General features: G+C 33.4%; 1 protein-coding gene across 1 annotated transcript; it reads right to left on the bottom strand.

The window, feature by feature from the left end:
* Positions 1-4,935: 4,935 nt before the first annotated feature.
* LOC124372141 (MORN repeat-containing protein 4 homolog) lies at positions 4,936-18,561 on the bottom strand. Its single transcript, XM_046830508.1, has 4 exons — positions 18,455-18,561; positions 14,170-14,362; positions 7,028-7,137; positions 4,936-5,223 (listed from the first exon to the last, which is right to left on the bottom strand). The coding sequence occupies exons 1-4, from the start codon at positions 18,474-18,476 to the stop codon at positions 5,063-5,065; spliced, it is 486 nt and encodes a 161-aa protein (XP_046686464.1). The 5' UTR covers positions 18,477-18,561; the 3' UTR covers positions 4,936-5,062.
* Between the last annotated feature and the right edge of the window lie 597 nt (positions 18,562-19,158).

The raw sequence follows: 19,158 nt of genomic DNA on the forward strand, positions 1-19,158 counted from the left end.
ACGAGAGATGCTACTGTGTCAAGTGTTTTCAACACACTAACCTCGGATTAGTCTCGTTTTGAAGGGGAGAATTCAGGCTACGAGGCAGTATTGCCAACATGTCAAAAATGTATTCCCTGCAGCTGTGAGAGTACCAGTACACTTACTTTCTGGACGTGCCTCGTAATTTCCTATTCAAAATTATTGCGTTCTTGTGTGCTGGCTGTTAAACAAAGTATCACTATCAAAAATGGATTGTAAACAAGATTCTGTTTATCTAGATGGTAGACTACAATAATTCAAGGTCTGTCCAGTAAGTATCCAATTTAGTCAGTCATTTGACGTACTTGTATAATACTCATAAGTAACACCCAGTGGCACACATGTAGTTTGGCAGCCCAAGACACACCAATTTTGTTTCGGCACAATGTGTGAACTTTTGTGGTTGTAAACATTTACACAGTACTTTTTTTGAAACAGTTAAAATGGAAATTGATGAAAATACTGAGCAATAAATATTAAGTATTTGCAAAACTCTGAATAAATTCTTGAGAAATAATTGACATTTTGAGGGCTATTAAGAAAACATATTAAGAAACTTAAAATTATTTTCAAAAGAGTTCTAACTATATTCGTCATAATGAATGGTCTAGTCAGAACCAGACCATGTGTGTAGATAATTTTTCAACAAATATTTTCAACAGCTATTGTTTTTCCATTTGGTAATCAGAAAGGGCTGTTCTTATTTTTGAAAGCAAGTTTTATCCACTACCGGCTTGCTAGACCTGACATAGCTTCACCAGAGCCCCGTTAGCCGTCTCTTTGAGCCGTTGCCCGTCCCTCACGACGAGGACGAGGGGTTGGACTTAGAGGGACTTCAAAAGTATTGATGTATAAATCTTATTTCCAACCAATTTTATTATATGGAGCAGAGACGTGGACGTGGACTAAAAATGATTTAAGCAGATTGCAAGCTGCAGAAATGAGATTTTTAAGAGGGATAGAGAAGACTACAAGAAGAGATAGAATAAGGAACGAAATAACCAGAGAAAGTTTGAAGGTAGTTTCACTGCAAGAGACAATGGAAGGAAGAAGAATACAGTGGATGGGGCATGTGAAGAGGATGGGAGATAATAGAATGCCTAGAATAGCACTGGAGAAGGAGGAAGGAGGAAGAAGACCAAGAGGAAGACCGAGAGGAAGATGGGAGGACCAAGTGTGGAAAGACATAGAGAGAAGGGGACTACAGAAAATACAGGTGGATGAAGAGGAGACCTGGAAGGATAGACTAAAGTGGAGGAGGCTGTGTACGACGACGACCCGTGAGAACGGAAACGTCTGACGATGATGATGATGAATCAGAAAGGGCTTTCGTGGTTCAATATTTTTATCTACACAGGAGATCAGAGGTTTCTTTGCTCTTGCACTCTCTAAATGTTTTGCACATTTAAAAAATGTTTAGTCCATTTACAAGTAGCAGTTTTATGTTCTGCATTACCACCATAAACAGCTCTAAACATGCTGATATTTTGAGCAGTAAAACAGTATGTTGAGACATTGCCCAGTACTTTTATAAATACGTAGAAAAAAATCAAACGTAAAATTGAAAAGGTCACAACTCTAAAAATACATAACCTGTGAATACAGATGTGTCAGAACTCGTAAGTTTATTGTCGGTTGGCATTATTTTAATGGTGCAATTTGTAGTCAATAAAAGCAATACATGTTATATAAAATGAATGCTTATAGTAGGTACATTATAATGTTAATAAATTAACAACAGTTTCTCATTGTGAATTCCTTATATCCTGGTTAACTAAACAGCAACCTAACTATCATTAGTTAATTGAAATAAGCATCACAAGGTTAAAATTTAATAACTTAAAATAAAGATATAGAAATTATCAACATACATATAAAAAAATAAAACACTAAAAAAATTGAGCACAACAATAAAACTGTTAAACAATTCTTGAATTAATATCACAGGTTATGTATTTGTTAACTAAATAAAATACCTTTATTTTAATGAGTTATTTATGTTTAAAATTAATTCAATTTAGCTACATTTAATGCCTTAGCTATTTCTGGTGGTTTATTAAACAATTGGATTTTCATACAAAGATGGCTTTTTTATATTTTGCTATCTCAGTGATGTTAAATGTACATTCTACCAGCCTCTTCTTATTGGAATATATTACTTAATGTAAAAACGAATACTCCAATAATCATTGAATCTTATTTTAATGAAACCTTTTGTGTTCAAGGGACACATCATCAGACCCACATAATGAACCTGGGCCTTTCCAAAATTCACAGTTACTGCCTTTAATCTAATTAAATATTAATTTTTACATATACAGTAGACATACTCCTGGTCTTTAAAATTTTATCTCCTTTTATTTATAATGACATGTGTTTTTATTTAAGTACTAAAATGTCTATATTACTTTAACCACTTTTATTTCAGTTATGTGGGTCTGATAATGTGTTGTTTGAATAGAAAAGGCCTAAAAAAATTAATGATTATTAGAGTTTGTTTTTAAATTAAATTATGGTAAGTGTGTATATGTATTGTTTTTTTTTTGTACCATGATTATGAATATCCTATCTAAGAATGTATGTAGACGGGCCTTTCTTGACATCTAACAAGCATTTATTTGTGTGTGGTTTTTTTGTAGTAGAAAAATACATTTACACACTTTATCATGTCAGACTCGGTCTGGTCATTGGGTTTTGTTGGACACGACCCATACCGACTAAAAAACCTTCCCTCTTCATCTGGTCTTATTTAGCTCCCCATGGAACTACCGTTAGGTATTACTTTACAGGTGAAAGCATCAGCTGAAGCTCATCCCACTGGTGTTGGGGGAGCCGCTTCTTTTTCAACCTCCCCTGTTCCTCCTGTCGTAGTTCAATGAGGACTTTCGTAACAAAGGAGCAGACCTTCTCTCAGGTGGTTTCTGATGCAAGCATTAACGGAACCAGGTTCTCCATTTTTCCTCCGACAACTCCGAGGGGTAATGATTTTCCTCTGACAACCACTAGCTCTGCGTGCTGTGCTTCGAATTGGGGGCACATAAAGGAACACATGCCCCACATTCTCGTCCACTCCCAATGCGTGTGGATGTGTTTGTTCAAGTTCAAACATCTTTATTCAGAAAATTACACAGTTGAATATATGCAAAACATAAACATTTCATGCAAATTATATTTCTATGATTACATGCTCTGTTTACAGTACATTCCCAATACCCCTACAATGGCGTGTGCGGGAAGTAAAGTTGGTATAATAAAGTACAGTATTTACATTATTTACTGATTATACTTTGACAGTCATTCCTGTACTTGTAGTAATTCATTTTAAATTTTCTCCATGCACAATAACTCACAATTATTCTATTTAAACTGTTAAATAGATTGTCAAGAAAAATGTATTTTCCAGATACATGCATAAATGTGCTTAAAACTTACTATAGTAAATTAATCATTTAAATCAATAGAGCCCACCATGTTTTACAATTTGGTATTGTGAACACCTAACATGTATAAATACATACATGTATCTATTAATAAAAAGGTAAATGTGAATAAATATACACACCAATAACAAGATAAATAATATAAGCAAGTAACAAGGTACAAACATAGAAAAAAGACAAAATAACAACAATCAATCACCATAATAACAATAACAGTACATAGAAATTTATACAAGATCAAAAGGCTTTAAGGATTTTTGTGTAACAAATAGCAATAAATAATAAAAAAATAGAGCAATAACAGAGACAAAAAACAGATCAAATTCCAGAGTTATTATCGATACGAGCTTCATGCATTTTCCATCATAAAAGTTCATTGTAATTTTAGGCTTGTGTGCGTGGTGTGTATGTGAGATGATAAAATTTTCATGTATTTTGAAATATATAAACAAAGTAAACTAATAATTTGCAGAGACATCACTCTGTTAGATAAATATTTTGTATTATCTGTAATACTTCTTTTCCCTTATGAAAACTGTCCTGGCTGTTTTGCTTTTTCCCCAGAGGGTTATTCCATATGAAAAATGGGAATGAAAGAAAGCGTAGTAGGCTTAGATCAACATATGTATTTTATCCTGTGATCAAGTAAGTAACTCTTGCTAGTTTCTGGCATAACTGTTCAACATGGAAATTGAATCAACCCTTCCTACCATAAAGCTACATTATGTGTTCAACATGGTTATTTCTATCAAGCTTACTATCTAGCTGAACACCAATTTATTTCACAATGTCTACATTTAAGTGTATTAGTGAAAATATTAATCTTTCAGTTCAAAGGTAGAGAACTGACTTTGAACCATTCCAGTGTTTTTATCATGAATTCATTTAGGATCTTATTTTTACGTTCAGAAAGTTATATCACTTATTAAAAAAAATTATATCATCATGTAAAATAAATGTACATGGAGTAAAAGAAGAAAAACCATTTATGGCTATTATAAAAAGAAAGGGTTTCAGTACTAATCCTTGTGGTGCATAAATTTGGATACTTAAAATCAAACAAATCATCACCCTGCATTACTGCTTCTTTTCTATAATTAAAATTAGATTTGAAAAATATAACTCACTATCAATCACACCATAACATGATAAATTCTTTAAAATTTATTTATGGTTTATCGTACCAAATGCTTTACTTGGGTTAATTAATGTTGCTCATGTAATTTTGTTTTATTTTAAAAATTCATTAGCACATTATTTTACCAACTTTTTCTACATTTATTTAACCCTAGAAGAAACCCAAATTCACTGGCTATCAGACTACATATAAGCCAATGTCTAAATATCAAGAAAGCGACAATATTGATAGATAGCTGTTTATTGGATAGTCAGACTCATTGATAGAACCTATACTTAGTTTTAGTATACTATAATTATATTATAATGTTATAAAGGAGGTATTCAATATCCTTTGTGAGCAAATAATATTATTTATTTTTAATGCCTTTACAACATTGGATAATAGATGATTTTCAAAATCATAAAATTATAAACTTGGAAAAAGCATATCAAGTTTTTTTCAATTTTAATCTTGAAGTAGTTTAGTTTTGGTTTTGGTCAGCTTGAGCTCTAGCCATAAGAGCAACTTTCTGTGCCCTTTGTACGACCTCAGGGCACCGCTTCTTGCGCACCAACTTGCAGTCCTGGAAGAATCCTTCATTCTTAGGAAACCCATGGCTTCCATCACTAAAGGTGATCATACCTATTCAGACAAACTCAATAAATACTTCAGCTTACACTATGAACATTTAGAACACATTTCAGATAACCTATGTTTTTATAATCCTGGTGTTACTTTATAATCAGAACTAAAAAGTGTTATCACATTTGAACACATCTGTATTACACACACATGTGCACGTGTGCACACACACAAGCTTTTATATATATATATATATTATATATATATATATATATATATATATATATATATATATATATATATAATTATATAAGCTTATATAAAAATTTAATACTCATGAAGTGTAGTTTTTTCAATTGTTGTATGGACAAATAGTTACTTGCAGTAATTTAGTTCGGATGTTATTAATAATTATTTAATTGTTAACTTTTGTTATACAACAAATTACCATTAGAAAAGTGATTTGTAGTGATTCTATCATACTCGTAGTAATTATACTATTAAAAATAAGTATGAGGTTGAGTGGTAGAGAGGGCTAAATAGTCCTAACTCCGACTCTTAAATAAAGGCATATTTCATTTCATTTATTAAAGCAGTAATTTTGTTTGGAAAAGTGTTAAATTCACTTTTTATATTTTGCTAGCCTTTAACAACATACAAAGAACAAAATAGTACATAAAATGGCATAAATAATATTTATAAAACTGGCGTGAGAATCTTGCAATAATAGTGTTAAGTACTGCAGGCCACAATTTTAGTCATAACAAAGTGTATTACAAGGTAGGTCCAGAAAGTAAGTTCCGTTTCAATTTATCGCTGCTGCAGCACTGCGATCGCAGTTCCTCACATGCGCGGTAAACGCTTTGTATCAAGGAGAACGTGCGCCATTTCGAGATCGCTGTCATCCACGTACGCTTTGTTGTGCTTGTTTACAATGTCAGTGTTGATTGAAAATCCTGCCGCTTGTGAAATTAGATCTATGATTCGTTTTCTGAATGCTATGAAAGTGAAACCAATTGAAATTTATCGGCAAATTTGTGAAGTGTACAGACAAAATACGGTGAGTGATTCAATGGTGAGAAGATAGATCCGACAGTTCAATGAAGGACGTAGTGAAGTTCACGATGAAGAATGTAGTTGGTGTGGGCGTCCATCTTTGGTTACAAAAGAATTGGTTCAAGCGATTGATGACAAGATCCAGGAAAACCGGAAGTTTACAATTAGTGCTCTTGCTATGGAATTTCCTCAAATTTCACGATCACTAATTCATGAAATTGTTAGTTTTTTAATTGTCAATTCATGCCATACAGAATAAGCGCCAATGATTGCTGTCCAAAGCTATTGTTTTTCTTCATGACAACGCACGACCACACACTGCAAATGTGATGAAACACCTCCTACAAGGATTTGGCTGGGACGTGTTTGACCATCCTCCCTGACCTCGCTTCTAGCGACTTTCATCTGTTCTTACATCTCAAGTCGTTCCTTGGCGATCAACACTTCAACAATGACGAAGAGCTGACAGAAAATGTTTCCAACTGGTTGAAGACACAAGCGGCAAACTTCTATGAAGCAGGTATACAAAAACTTTGTGCCACGCAATGAAAAATGCCTGCAACATTTCGGCGGTTGTGTGGAAAAGTAGTTGAAGAGTTGTAGAATGTTTTGCAATAAATAATTTTTCTGTATCTGTACACACTTTAATTGTATTCCCAAACGGAACTTACTTTCTGGACCTACTCGTAGTAACAGAAAACAAGATGGTTTTGAGACTTGGACAATATGTTAAAATAATTTAAATATTTAGTACCTTGGTATTGAGGTTTTGCATGCATGCTCAATATTACACAGAAGTTATGCTCACCTAGCCCCCATATCCTGCCACCTCTGAATTCACCTTCAAACTTCATACTGTCAGCTCTCCAGAAAACTCCATGGCCATGGAACCAGCCTTGCATCAGTTCCCCCTCATACCTGATGGTCATAAGTAAACAATCATAATGACATCTCAGTTATGCTTAAAAAAAGCTTTTGTTATATAAAAAGGAAGTTATATGGTTACAAAGAGGAAGACTTCTCATAGTATTGGGATTGTTATAATGTATTTTATGTTTAAATTCTACTGTAGTTCTTGTATCATTTGGTTCTGGTTTCAGTATGTTTATTGCACAATCTTTATTTTCTTATGATACAATTACCTTTTTGGGTTTGATTTTAGTGAATTGTTACTTGAATAATGGTTTAAAAACGGTGTGTACATAATAAATTTGCAATAAATCATAAATTTACAAGTTCACATAAAATATTTATAAACAATTATTGTAAGCTATGTCAACTATATGTCTGTAATCAGCATGTAATTCTGAATATAAATTTGTATTTGATTTGTTTCTTTTCACATTAAAATTAGGTTTAAATTAATTCAGGGATTGAACTATTTAAAATATTTTTATATAACAATATATAATATATATATATACAGGGTGTATATATATATATATGTATTTTTTAAATCATTATATATATTACATACTTTCGAAATAGACATATGAACATGACATAGTGTGACAACCAAACAAGGCGGACACCCATCATCTAGTGTGAAAGTGATCCTACATTTTAGTGAAGTTTAAGTGGGAAAATCAACAAAGTACCAACTTAACTGCACACCAATCAATACTTCTAAACTGTAAGTTTAGTATCATCTATTTAAGGAACATTTAAATACCTTGAAGACAATAAAAATCCAAGAAAACTTTAAGTAACATCACGAACTAGATCAACAACTGCAACAATCTTTTCAAGATATATCACATAATATAACAAACTCAAGCACTTCTCTAACTAATTTAATTATTTTATAGCACTACTGATATAGCAACTAAGTATAACTACATTATCAACTTGCCACACAAATATTCATAAGTGACATCAGAGGCCAACTCATCAACTAAGACGTCTAAACTTCCAACGCAACATTATTAACTGCTATACAGCTGGCAGTGAGGTCTTAATCATTTGCAACAGCGACAATCACACCAGCACTGTGGAGGGAGCAACTCAACACCTGTGCTGACTGCATTGGCACGCATTCCTACAGAGTCTACCTCAACTCTATATTACAACCGTTACTACAGCTATGCATACGGCTGGCTGCACTGTATACATTGTTGACAAGGCTTTGATTGCCATCTAATCAACCACAATTATACAATACTGACAATCCACTTTTGAACAATTTGACTCTTTAGAATATTCCATTCTAATATATTTTTTAAAATTAGCATCAATTTTATTATTTTCATTACATAAGGAAATGTGGAAAATTATATTTTAAACAATTGAATCTGATTTTCCACAATGATAAAATCCAAAGCAAGCACCCCTAAATACCCATGTGGTCTCTGTGGGATCGGAGTAAAATATTCTGGAGTTAAATGCACTGGTACCATGCGGGATGTGCAAATCTTACAGACAAGCGTCTTAAGGAACTGAAAATAGAGGGTGCTAATGTCTGGACCTGCAATGGCTGCACTGTTTCCACAAGGCAGCAGCAAGAGGTATCACAAAGGCAAAAAATCAGCCTACATAGTGAACTTGAAGAAATCCGTTCTGCTGACTCTCCACTTAAGTCATACATGAGTAACAGGCCTCAAAATTTCCCCTACCTACATAATAGAACAAATTCTCTCAACAACTCATTAGCGGACATAGAAAATAGTCTAGTTGAAAGTAATTTCCTGGAAGACATAACAAATAAAGAGGACAAACTGGAAATGGCTGCCAAGATAGGAACAACTCTTTTGGAAAAAATTAAGCTTTTGGAGGAAAAAAATCTTAGATTAGTTGCCACAATAGCTAGGACAGAAGAAAAGTTAGAAGAATTGGAGGAAAATGAAAAGAACCACATTAACAAGATAGAATCACTCAGCCAAGAACTGAGAGACTCTGAACTCCAACTTAATAAAGAAAAGGAATTTCAACTGGAACTGCAGAACCTTTTTGAAGAACAAGACATAAAATCTCAAAAACTTATTGATTTGAATTTAACAAAAATTAAAAATTTGGAAATGACTATTTTGACACTTCAGAAGAGTACTAAATTTGAAAATAACGATCTTGAGTCAACTAAATCTGCTTCCACACAAACTTCTGATGACAGCAACTCCCCTTTAGTAGCACAATCCTCATCAGTGTACGTGGAAATTCTGCTTCTAAAGAAACAACAAGACCAAATGGAGCAAACAATTCAGAAACTGTCAGACGGTATTCACCATCAATGTTGTAACAACTTTGAAAACATTATGCCTACAAAACACTCTTCACCTTGCATTCCCCGAAGTGGTCGAAATCGGGAAGCCAGACTTGTCAGATGCTTGACATCAACAAGATATCTCATGATGCAATGGAGTCAACTGATGATGATGGTGATAAACCAACAACTCACTTAGTAGCTCCCATTATACACACTTATGAAGATGGAACCTTTCTGATTCAAATAATAAAAAAGTCACATGGAAAAAACTTTGAAATAAAAAAATCCCAAAATTCCCACTCAGGTAGTGAGAAAATAAAGCATCCTGTGAACACACTTTATGATTTAATAGAGTTAGACAAACCTACAGAGAACAAACACAAAACTCATCTGTCGGAAGCGCATGGCAAGGAAATGAAGTCACCTCCATTTACTGCACAGGTGCTTAGAGAGGGAGAAACTTACGAGGAGTTTTTTAATGATAATATCGACAAGCTTCATGTTTTATCCAACCAGACTACATATGATAATCTTAACCAAACCGCCACTGAGGGAGCCAGCCAAACCCTGTCTAAAAAACTGAATTAATCCGACACTGTGGGAGCCAGCCAAACCCTGTCCAAAAAACTGAATCAAACTGCCACTGAGGGAGCCAGCCAAACCCTGTCCAAAAAACTGAATCAAACTGCCACTGAGGGAGCCAGCCAAACCCTGTCCAAAAAACTGAATCAAACCGCCACTGAGGGAGCCAGCCAAACCCTGTCCAAAAAACTGAATCAAACCGCCACTGAGGGAGCCAGCCAAACCCTGTCCAAAAAACTGAATCAAACTGCCACTGAGGGAGCCAGCCAAACCCTGTCCAAAAAACTGAATCAAACCGCCACTGAGGGAGCCAGCCAAACCCTGTCCAAAAAACTGAATCAAACCGCCACTGAGGGAGCCAGCCAAACCCTGTCCAAAAAACTGAATCAAACCGCCACTGAGGGAGCCAGCCAAACCCTGTCCAAAAAACTGAATCAAACCGCCACTGAGGGAGCCAACCAAACCCTGTCAAAAAAACTGAATGTCACGGTGGATCGAAAATTATGCCGTCAACCTGTACTAACAATTAAATCACCACTCCAAAATTCAAACTCTTCAGAAACCCAGACTTTTTTAGACCCAACTCAAAGAAGCAAAACTCGATGCAGAATCTTCCTGAATTCAAATTTAAAAACAAGATTCAAATCTTCCATCAGAACATAGATTGGCTGTGCAATAAAATCGATAGATTAAATCACTTTTTACACATCCACAAGCCCGATTTAGTTGTCCTCACAGAACATGGACTAAGTGAATTAACTTTGAAAAATGTATGCTTGGTGGACTACTGTCTGGTAACTGCATTTTGCAGAGAGAGTCACAGGAAAGGTGGTGTTGCCATCTACAAGCACACTGACATGGCTAATGAGGTGGAGAGTGTTAATATTGCTGACCATTCAGAAGAACTCGTATGTGAAATGTCTTCAATCAGGATAACATTCGACAGGAAATCATGTTTATACATTCTTGGGATATATCGACCACCCAGTGCTCCTCTTGACAATGCCCTGGCCCTGTTAACTGATACCCTCAGCTTACTTCCTTGTGACAACAGTGGAATTTGTATTGTTGGTGATATCAATGTAAATTGCTTGCTTCCATCAAGAGAAAATGTAGCATTATGCGAAGCACTCGCCACCTTCGATGTAACCAGAATACCGTTGCCTCCTACAAGAGTCACTAATAGCTCTGCTACTTCCATTGACATTGTCTGCACCAATCTTAACACTGACAGAGTAAAAGTCATAGTGGAAAATACGGGCCTTTCAGATCATATGGGACAGCTTTGCTACGTTGACGCCCCAATAAAGAAAAATGAAGATTTTAGAACTACTCACAGACAATTTAATCCTGACAACCTCCAGCACTTCAAGGACATCCTGTCACTTCAATCATGGGACAGAGTCTACCAGGCAGCCACAGCAGACGAGGCTTACATGAACTTTATTGATACCCTGACAATAGCCCTTGACATCACATTTCCATGTAAAATTTGCATACCGAAAAAAAATAGAGGAAAAATTCTAGCCCTACACAACCCAGAAGCTAACAGCCTTAGAAAAGAGTTCATCCTGGCGCTTGACAAATATAAAAAAACTGGAAGTGAGCAAGACAAAGTGGATGCGTTTAACAAGAAAAAAATGTATGATCTAAAACTAAAAACTCTAAGACGGGAAGAAAATGAAAGCCTTATTGCTGAGTCAAGTAATAAATCTAAAGCCATCTGGAATGTCATCAATAGTGAGAGAATTTCAAGAAAAGACAGTGCAGGGGCAAAATGGCAGATTGATGTTGGAGGAAGGGTAGAAGAAGACCCAGACAAATTGTGTGAACACTTTAATATATTTTTTTCCAATATAGCCGAGCAAACTCTACTACAAAACAATCAATCAAGAGCCATTGTTATGAGTGATACTTCTTTTCTTGGAACTTCACTTATGGAATGGAGACTCACTTCCTTCAGTGAAGTTTTTAACACTATAATGTCACTGAAGTCAACATCTTCTTCAGGTATCAATGACGTGAGCTCTAAACTGCTAAAGTTTTGCATTGGTGAAGTATTTTTACCCATTACAGATATAATCAACAAGTCTTTGTCTCAGGGGAGTTTTCCTAGCAAACTCAAAATATCTAAAGTTTATCCCCTTCATAAGCAGGGAAGCAAAAAGGAGCTACAAAATTTCAGGCCGATATCCCTAATCCCAACTATTTCAAAAATCATAGAAAAAATAATTTTAACCAGAATTCAAAACCACCTTAAACTCAACAATCTCCTGCCTGATAGACTACATGGGTTTATCCCTGGAAGATCAACCACAAGTGCTTTTACCGATTTAATAGAACACATCATTGACAACTTGGAGGAAGGGAACACAGTTTCATTGTTTTCCTTGATTTAAGTAAGGCGTTTGACTGTTTGGGCCATAGTTTAATTATCAACAAAATTACATCTCTTGGTTTTGGAGGGACTACAGTCAAGTGGTTTGAGAGTTACTTAACGGGAAGAGAACAGGTCGTTGAAATAAAACAAAACCTGGATGGAAAAGAGAGGACTGCAAGATCTGGGCCCTTGGCTGTTACAAGAGGTGTTCCCCAGGGTTCAGTGTTGGGCCCGGTTCTGTTTGTTCTTTTTACTGCAGACCTACCTAAGTATTTGGGTAATATAAGCTACCCAGTCATGTTTGCTGATGACACCGTTCTTGTAACGAGTGGCAATGCCATTGAAGACCTGGACATTCATACCTTCATATCAGTCAGTATGGCACAACAATATTGCTCAAATAACAACCTAGTTTTTAACGCTGCAAAGACAAAATATCTCGCTTCTGGACGATTAAAAGAATGCTTGACTGAGCCCCCAGATCTTCAGAGAGTTGACAACACAAAACACTTAGGCCTAACTCTGGATCAAGGCCTCTCCTGGAGCAATCACACCGACCAACTGTGTTCAAGGCTTAGCTCTGCAATCTTTGCAATGAAGAGGATTAAATCCATTGGTACCTCTATCGCTTTGAAAGCCGCATATCACGCTCTGTTCGAATCACATGTTCGATATGGAATAACTCTGTGGGGAAGTTCATCTGCCGGCAACCTTCATCATGTCCTGGTATTACAGAAGCGGGTTATGCGGATCATGGCAGGACTATAGCCACAAGAATCTTGTAGAGAGGCTTTTAAATCTTTTGAGATACTCACAGTAGTGTCCATATACATCATCGAGGTAATCACCCACGCCTCAAGAGAAAGATTACCAAGGGTTGGTGACGTCAACAGCTACACAACAAGACGGGCAAATGATATATCCCTTCCAGCGCATAGAACAACCCTTTACACCAAGAAGCCTTCCTATAGCGGTGCAAGACTCTTTAACATGCTTCCAGAAAACTCCAAAACATGTGACTCTAAAACTCTGAAGAAAAGACTGCACAGCCTGTTGATAAACTCTACAATTTATAGTTTGAATAATTTTTTTAATTCTGTTAATGCTATTATTTAAGACATGTATGTGTATGTATATGCATTCATATATTTTCTCCTCATATATATTTTATTTTACAGAAATGTTAGTTAATATCAAATTTTAAAGATATTTTCTCTTTGCATTTATAATAGTTTTAAACTAGTTTACCTACTTCTTGATGACATCAATTTTTACTGCATGTGTTGACTCTGTAACCATTCTTGATGAATGTGTGAATAAAGATATTATTGAATTGAATTGAATTGATAATTCAATTATATTTTTAGAGTCAGCATAAAATTGGAAGTATATATTGAATTATTTCTTTGCACACTATAAGTTATATTTTACACATAATTTCGGGATAAAGTTGTGCTTTTTTTATAGCTTTACACATTTTTGAAGCATTACCAAATTATTACTTATTGAATGTAAACATGAATAAAGAAAAAATTATGATCTTTTATTAGTAAAGTGATGTTACATTCGGAGTATTAGTTGTAGAGCAGATGGTTGAAAAATTACATGAAGTTTCAACTTAAAATGTGTCTTTGCAGTTGGTTTGTGTGACACCTGGGGTTAAAATCAAATAAACTTAGGTACAACATCAAGTAGGATGATATTTGCTAGTTTTCTTATTTACATTTTAACTAGAAAACCCAGGCAGCTGACTCTGAACCATCTGAGCTGCTTGCAGGTGAGTACTCACTTGGCGCCATCTGAGAAGTACATGACGCCCAGACCGGAACATAAACCATTGTGGAAGGTGCCATGATAACGTGTGCCGTCTGGCAGGCTCAGCTGTCCTAGTCCATGTTTCTGTCCCTTGTCATTCCAGTCACCGATGTATCGTGTACCATCTTCATAGCGATACGCCCCTGTCTTTACTACTCCGGGGTACACTAGAAATAAAAAATTTCAAAATTAGTTATTAACATGAAGACATCTCTAGGGCAAAAAAGACTTCTTTGATCAGAAAGCCCTTTCAATATTTAAACTTCACCATTTTGGACTCATAAAAATTCAAGTTAAATACATAAAAAATTCAAGTTAATGTTTTCAAATTCATAATTAAAAAACATTTAACCTACAAGACATTTTTCACATTTCAAACTCCTCTTTTAACAAACACTTTATTCTTATTTGACAAATTTTTTAAATTATTAAAATATTTTACTACTAGCTGTTCCCGTAAGTAAAACATATTTCTCTGCAAAGCTGGCAAAATAGTGCTGGAATTTTTAGTAGATCCTTACAGTTGATGGGATATTTAGTACATATTTAAATAATGGCTGAGATAGAGAGAGATCTTTATTCCATTAATACACATCAGTACTGGTACAAGATGTATATGGACTGTGTCATCACCATACTTTAAAAAAATAAAGTCAAAATTTATACATCTTTTTAAATAGAATTTTATTTTCTAAATTAAACGTGAATATATATATATATAACACAGTCATCTAGGGTCAAAAAATTCCTGAATGAAATACAGTGCCTTATTGTTAAAGTAATCTTTTACTGCATTTTCAAATCTCTTCGTCAGTTATATTTTTTATTTCCTTAAGTAGCTGATAGTATTTTATGCCAAGTAGCTTGTTTTCGTTTCATATAATTTTAGATTGTGCCTGTCAGTTGTGATTTTGTTATCTGTATTGTAAATGCGTAGAATTTAAAGATTCATTGGATTTTTTGTTATAAATGTTATTACTTCTATTATTCATATAAATGGATCAATTCAATTCAAAAAATTCTTTATCCGTCAAATATACAACTGTATGAATGGTATACATTTTTACTTAAAATACAAAGTAGTACAAAATTATGAGTTTGTTCTCGACCAGTGTTCATTAAGATTGTACAAGGCATTCTCAACAAGAAATAATTTTAAAGATTTTTTTGAACTTATTAAATTTATTTAATTTTTAATCAATATTGGGAGGTATATTCCAATCTAATTTCTTTATTATGTTTAATTATTTTTTAATAGTTTTTATTTCTTGTGTTTCAGCTATGTTTGTCAAAATGGTTAGATAATGTGCCAATTATATTTTACACATAAAAAACTGTTTTATGTATGTAGAGAGACTAAACCATCATTACTCCCATTTCAGTGGTTATTTTTACAATGTGCATCATGATTAAGATTTAACATAATGCTTATGGCTTTTTTTGAAGGGATACAATTCTGTTCATATTACAGAGAGATTTTGACCCATACACTTCCACTCCATATGAGATGTATGAGTGGATTAAAGGAAAATAAATAGATTTAAGCCTTATGAAACTATAAGATAAATATAACCTTTTAATTGTAAAAATATCAGAACTTAATTTAGAACATAGTCTATCAATGTGAAAGGACCAATTGAGCTTGTTATCTACTACTAATCCAAAAAATGTTGTATTATCATGAAATTTGACTGGAATTCGCTGATTTGTACTCAAGTTATTGAAATTCTGACAAGAAAATTTGACAAAAGTGGTTTTATTTCCATTAAGTAATACATTTAATATGTTTAGTTGCTTTTTACTATGTTTATTGCTGATTCCATTTCAGGAAAAATGTCTATATTGTTGTCAGAGATAGTAAATTTATGTCATCAGCAAATCAATTGAATTCATTACTAATTTTCAGTCCTGCGTTGTGGTAATATAACAAAGAAATAAAAATGGCACAAGTACAGATCCTTGTGGCACTGAATATTTATTTAGTCTAGTTCTAGATTTTATTTTTAAGATTCTATTTTTAGTTATTTGTGTGATTTCAACTATAATAATAATATAATATATTTATTTTCTCAATCAAGCATTACATACAAAACATATAAAAAACTTGAAGAGAAAATAAAGGTAAATCTCCAAGGCCAAGCCTGTGTGGAGGGGCAAATTAATTTTATAAGAAGAAAGGCTATAAATAGGCTTAAACAGTAACACACTTATAAAACAATTTTATTATGGAAACAAAAGAACAACTCCCAAACATTAAACCAGTATATTGAAATATATATTTCATTACTTATTATTCCGTTTGTCATTAAAAAAAAGCCACTAGGCATAAATACTAAGTGTCATAAACAATAAATATTGCTGTCTATTTGTTAAATAAGATTTAATTAAAGCCAAATCTTTACCAGCGATGCCATAAAAACGTATTTTTCAATCAAAATAGATTGTGACACTCTGTCAGAAGCTTTAGTTGTTAATAAATGCAGTTACTTGTAGATTTGTTCTGTTTAAAACCATGATGTTGATTATCTAATAAGTTATTATTTTCAAAGTAATCGGCCAATTGTATTAACATACATTTTTCAAAAACTTAATAATGAGGGCAGCATTCAGAGTGGTCTGTACTTTGATGGATCTGTTTTACTTTCTTTTTTGTAAAGTGGAATTATTTTTGAGACTTTTAGTTGAGAAGAGTAAAAAACCAGAAATAAGGCAAGAATTTATGACATGATGGAGTGGTTTGGGAATTGCCCATTTAGCATCTTTAAGTAATTTAGTGGCAATCTCATCATAACCTGAGGACCACTTATATTTGACTGAACTGATTGATTTGATTAGTTGCTTCTCAGAAACTGTATTAAATCTAAATTTAGGTCCATCCAATTGATTTTGAGGTGTTGTTTGTTTAGCTTTAGTTATTTATTTTGGGAATTATTAAATTATCTACCATGTTAGTGTAATAACAGATTTTCCGTCATGTTTCAATTCAATTTGTTGGAAAAAAGTGTCTTTGACTTTCCCAAGTTCAGTGTTAACCAATTGCCAAGTTACTTTTACAATGAGTTCAGATTTACTTATTTTATAATTAAAAAAGTTTTGTTTTGTTTATTAATTTCCTATAATTACTTTTCTGTTTTTTAAGGCTATACTTGAAAATCTATTTTTGTTTACCCGATTATGCCTTAAATTGTTTATTAGTTTTTCTCTCTCTTTTTAAATCTTGTTATCAATCCATTGTTTATTGTCAGTTTTAGTGTATACATTTTTTGTCAAGAAATACTTGAGCACATTGTAAAAGAAAGAGAATTTGTTTCCAGTAGATGTTTGATATAGTTCGGTCCACTTTACATTTTCCAAATCATTTACAAAATTATTTACATCTGTTTTTATGTTCTTTTTTATTCCCATAATCTGTTGTAGTGACTTTTTTGATTGATCAAAATTTAACAATGTAAACATTTGGCTGTCATGATCAGAGAGAGCTGTAACTAAGCACATTACCTTTACATGTTTCCTATCAATCAATACTAGTAATAAAATTATCTGTTGCAGCTCCACTTTTGTCAGTTACTCTGGTTGGTATATTTACAGTATAATACATGTTGTGTATATCAAGTAGGTTAACAAAATCAAGCTTTTTTTCATATACTAAAATATCAATATTAAAATCTCCTCCAGCACAGACATTACAATTGATGCTTGACTAAGTATTTAATCATCTATCTAATTTTTCCAGAAAACAATCAACATTTCTTGGAGATGTATGTAATTATCTAATTATGTATGATTTGTTTCTAAATATTTAATAAGTTGGTTATGAACAACCTGTTCAAATATTTTTTTAAATGAAGGAAAAATTGAAACCAGTCTATAGCATAAAACATCTCTGGCATAACCTTTCTTAAAAATAGGAATTACTTTGGATATTTTTAATTTTTCTGGCAAATTGCCCAATATTAAAGAGGGAATTAATTAAGTTTAATGGTTTGATTATGAAGCTTCTTGAGTTTTATACTGTATATTTTCCAGTGTTTGTTTGATGTATCAAGTTAAGATTTGTGTCACAGAGATTTTTATTATATTAAAAAGATAAATTATTGGCGTTTTTTATGCTAGAGAAGAAAACTTGTATTTGCATATATTAACCTAATGATACTACAGTGAATTAAATAATTTCTCTAGGGTTATTTAAAGAAAGATATACATCTCAGTATCACCCCTGGATATGGGTTGTAACATAATATAGAATGATATACAATCACCATCAGAGGGAGAATGGCTCATGGCTGCACTCAGCTGTGGAGACCTCTCAACTGTGGACTGTCAAGTATTGATGTGCTTCAGTAGGGCTTCACACTGACTGTCTAGTAGGATCTTCACCAAATAAGGCTTTTAATGTGGAGTGGTAAAGTCTTTTCTAATCTAACTTTCCTATATATGATCATGATGGACTAGAAAAACAAATTAAATAACAGAATATTTCAATAATAATATTGTATCATTTTGAGTTTCTGTGACATTATGGACTTAAAACCAATTAGCCAGTTCTTGACTCAAGCCCTCTCTTTCCTAAACCAGACAATATATTATATTTAATATAACTTTTTGAAACAAATCGTTTAAAGTGTTATATTGAGTTCAGCACCTTGAAACAATTATTGAATATTCCATTGATTGGCATTGACCAACATGGATTATCTGTTGATTCATACTGTTCGCTATACTATACACCAGGTCAATACCAATATGATTTATATACCATTAGGAATGTGATGCCTTCATTTGTTCCTCTATGTGAACTACCAAAATAGAAAATTCCCAAACACTTATTATGGGGGATATCAATATAGACATTCTCAAACCGAACAGGAAAATGATCAAACTAAATGAAGTACTAGCATCTCACAACATACGTAGATTGAACCTACCACCTACAAGGATAACTATGCTATCAAGTACATCAATA

This window comes from Homalodisca vitripennis, chromosome 1, assembly GCF_021130785.1.
Source record: "Homalodisca vitripennis isolate AUS2020 chromosome 1, UT_GWSS_2.1, whole genome shotgun sequence".
Lineage (NCBI taxonomy): Eukaryota > Metazoa > Arthropoda > Insecta > Hemiptera > Cicadellidae > Homalodisca > Homalodisca vitripennis.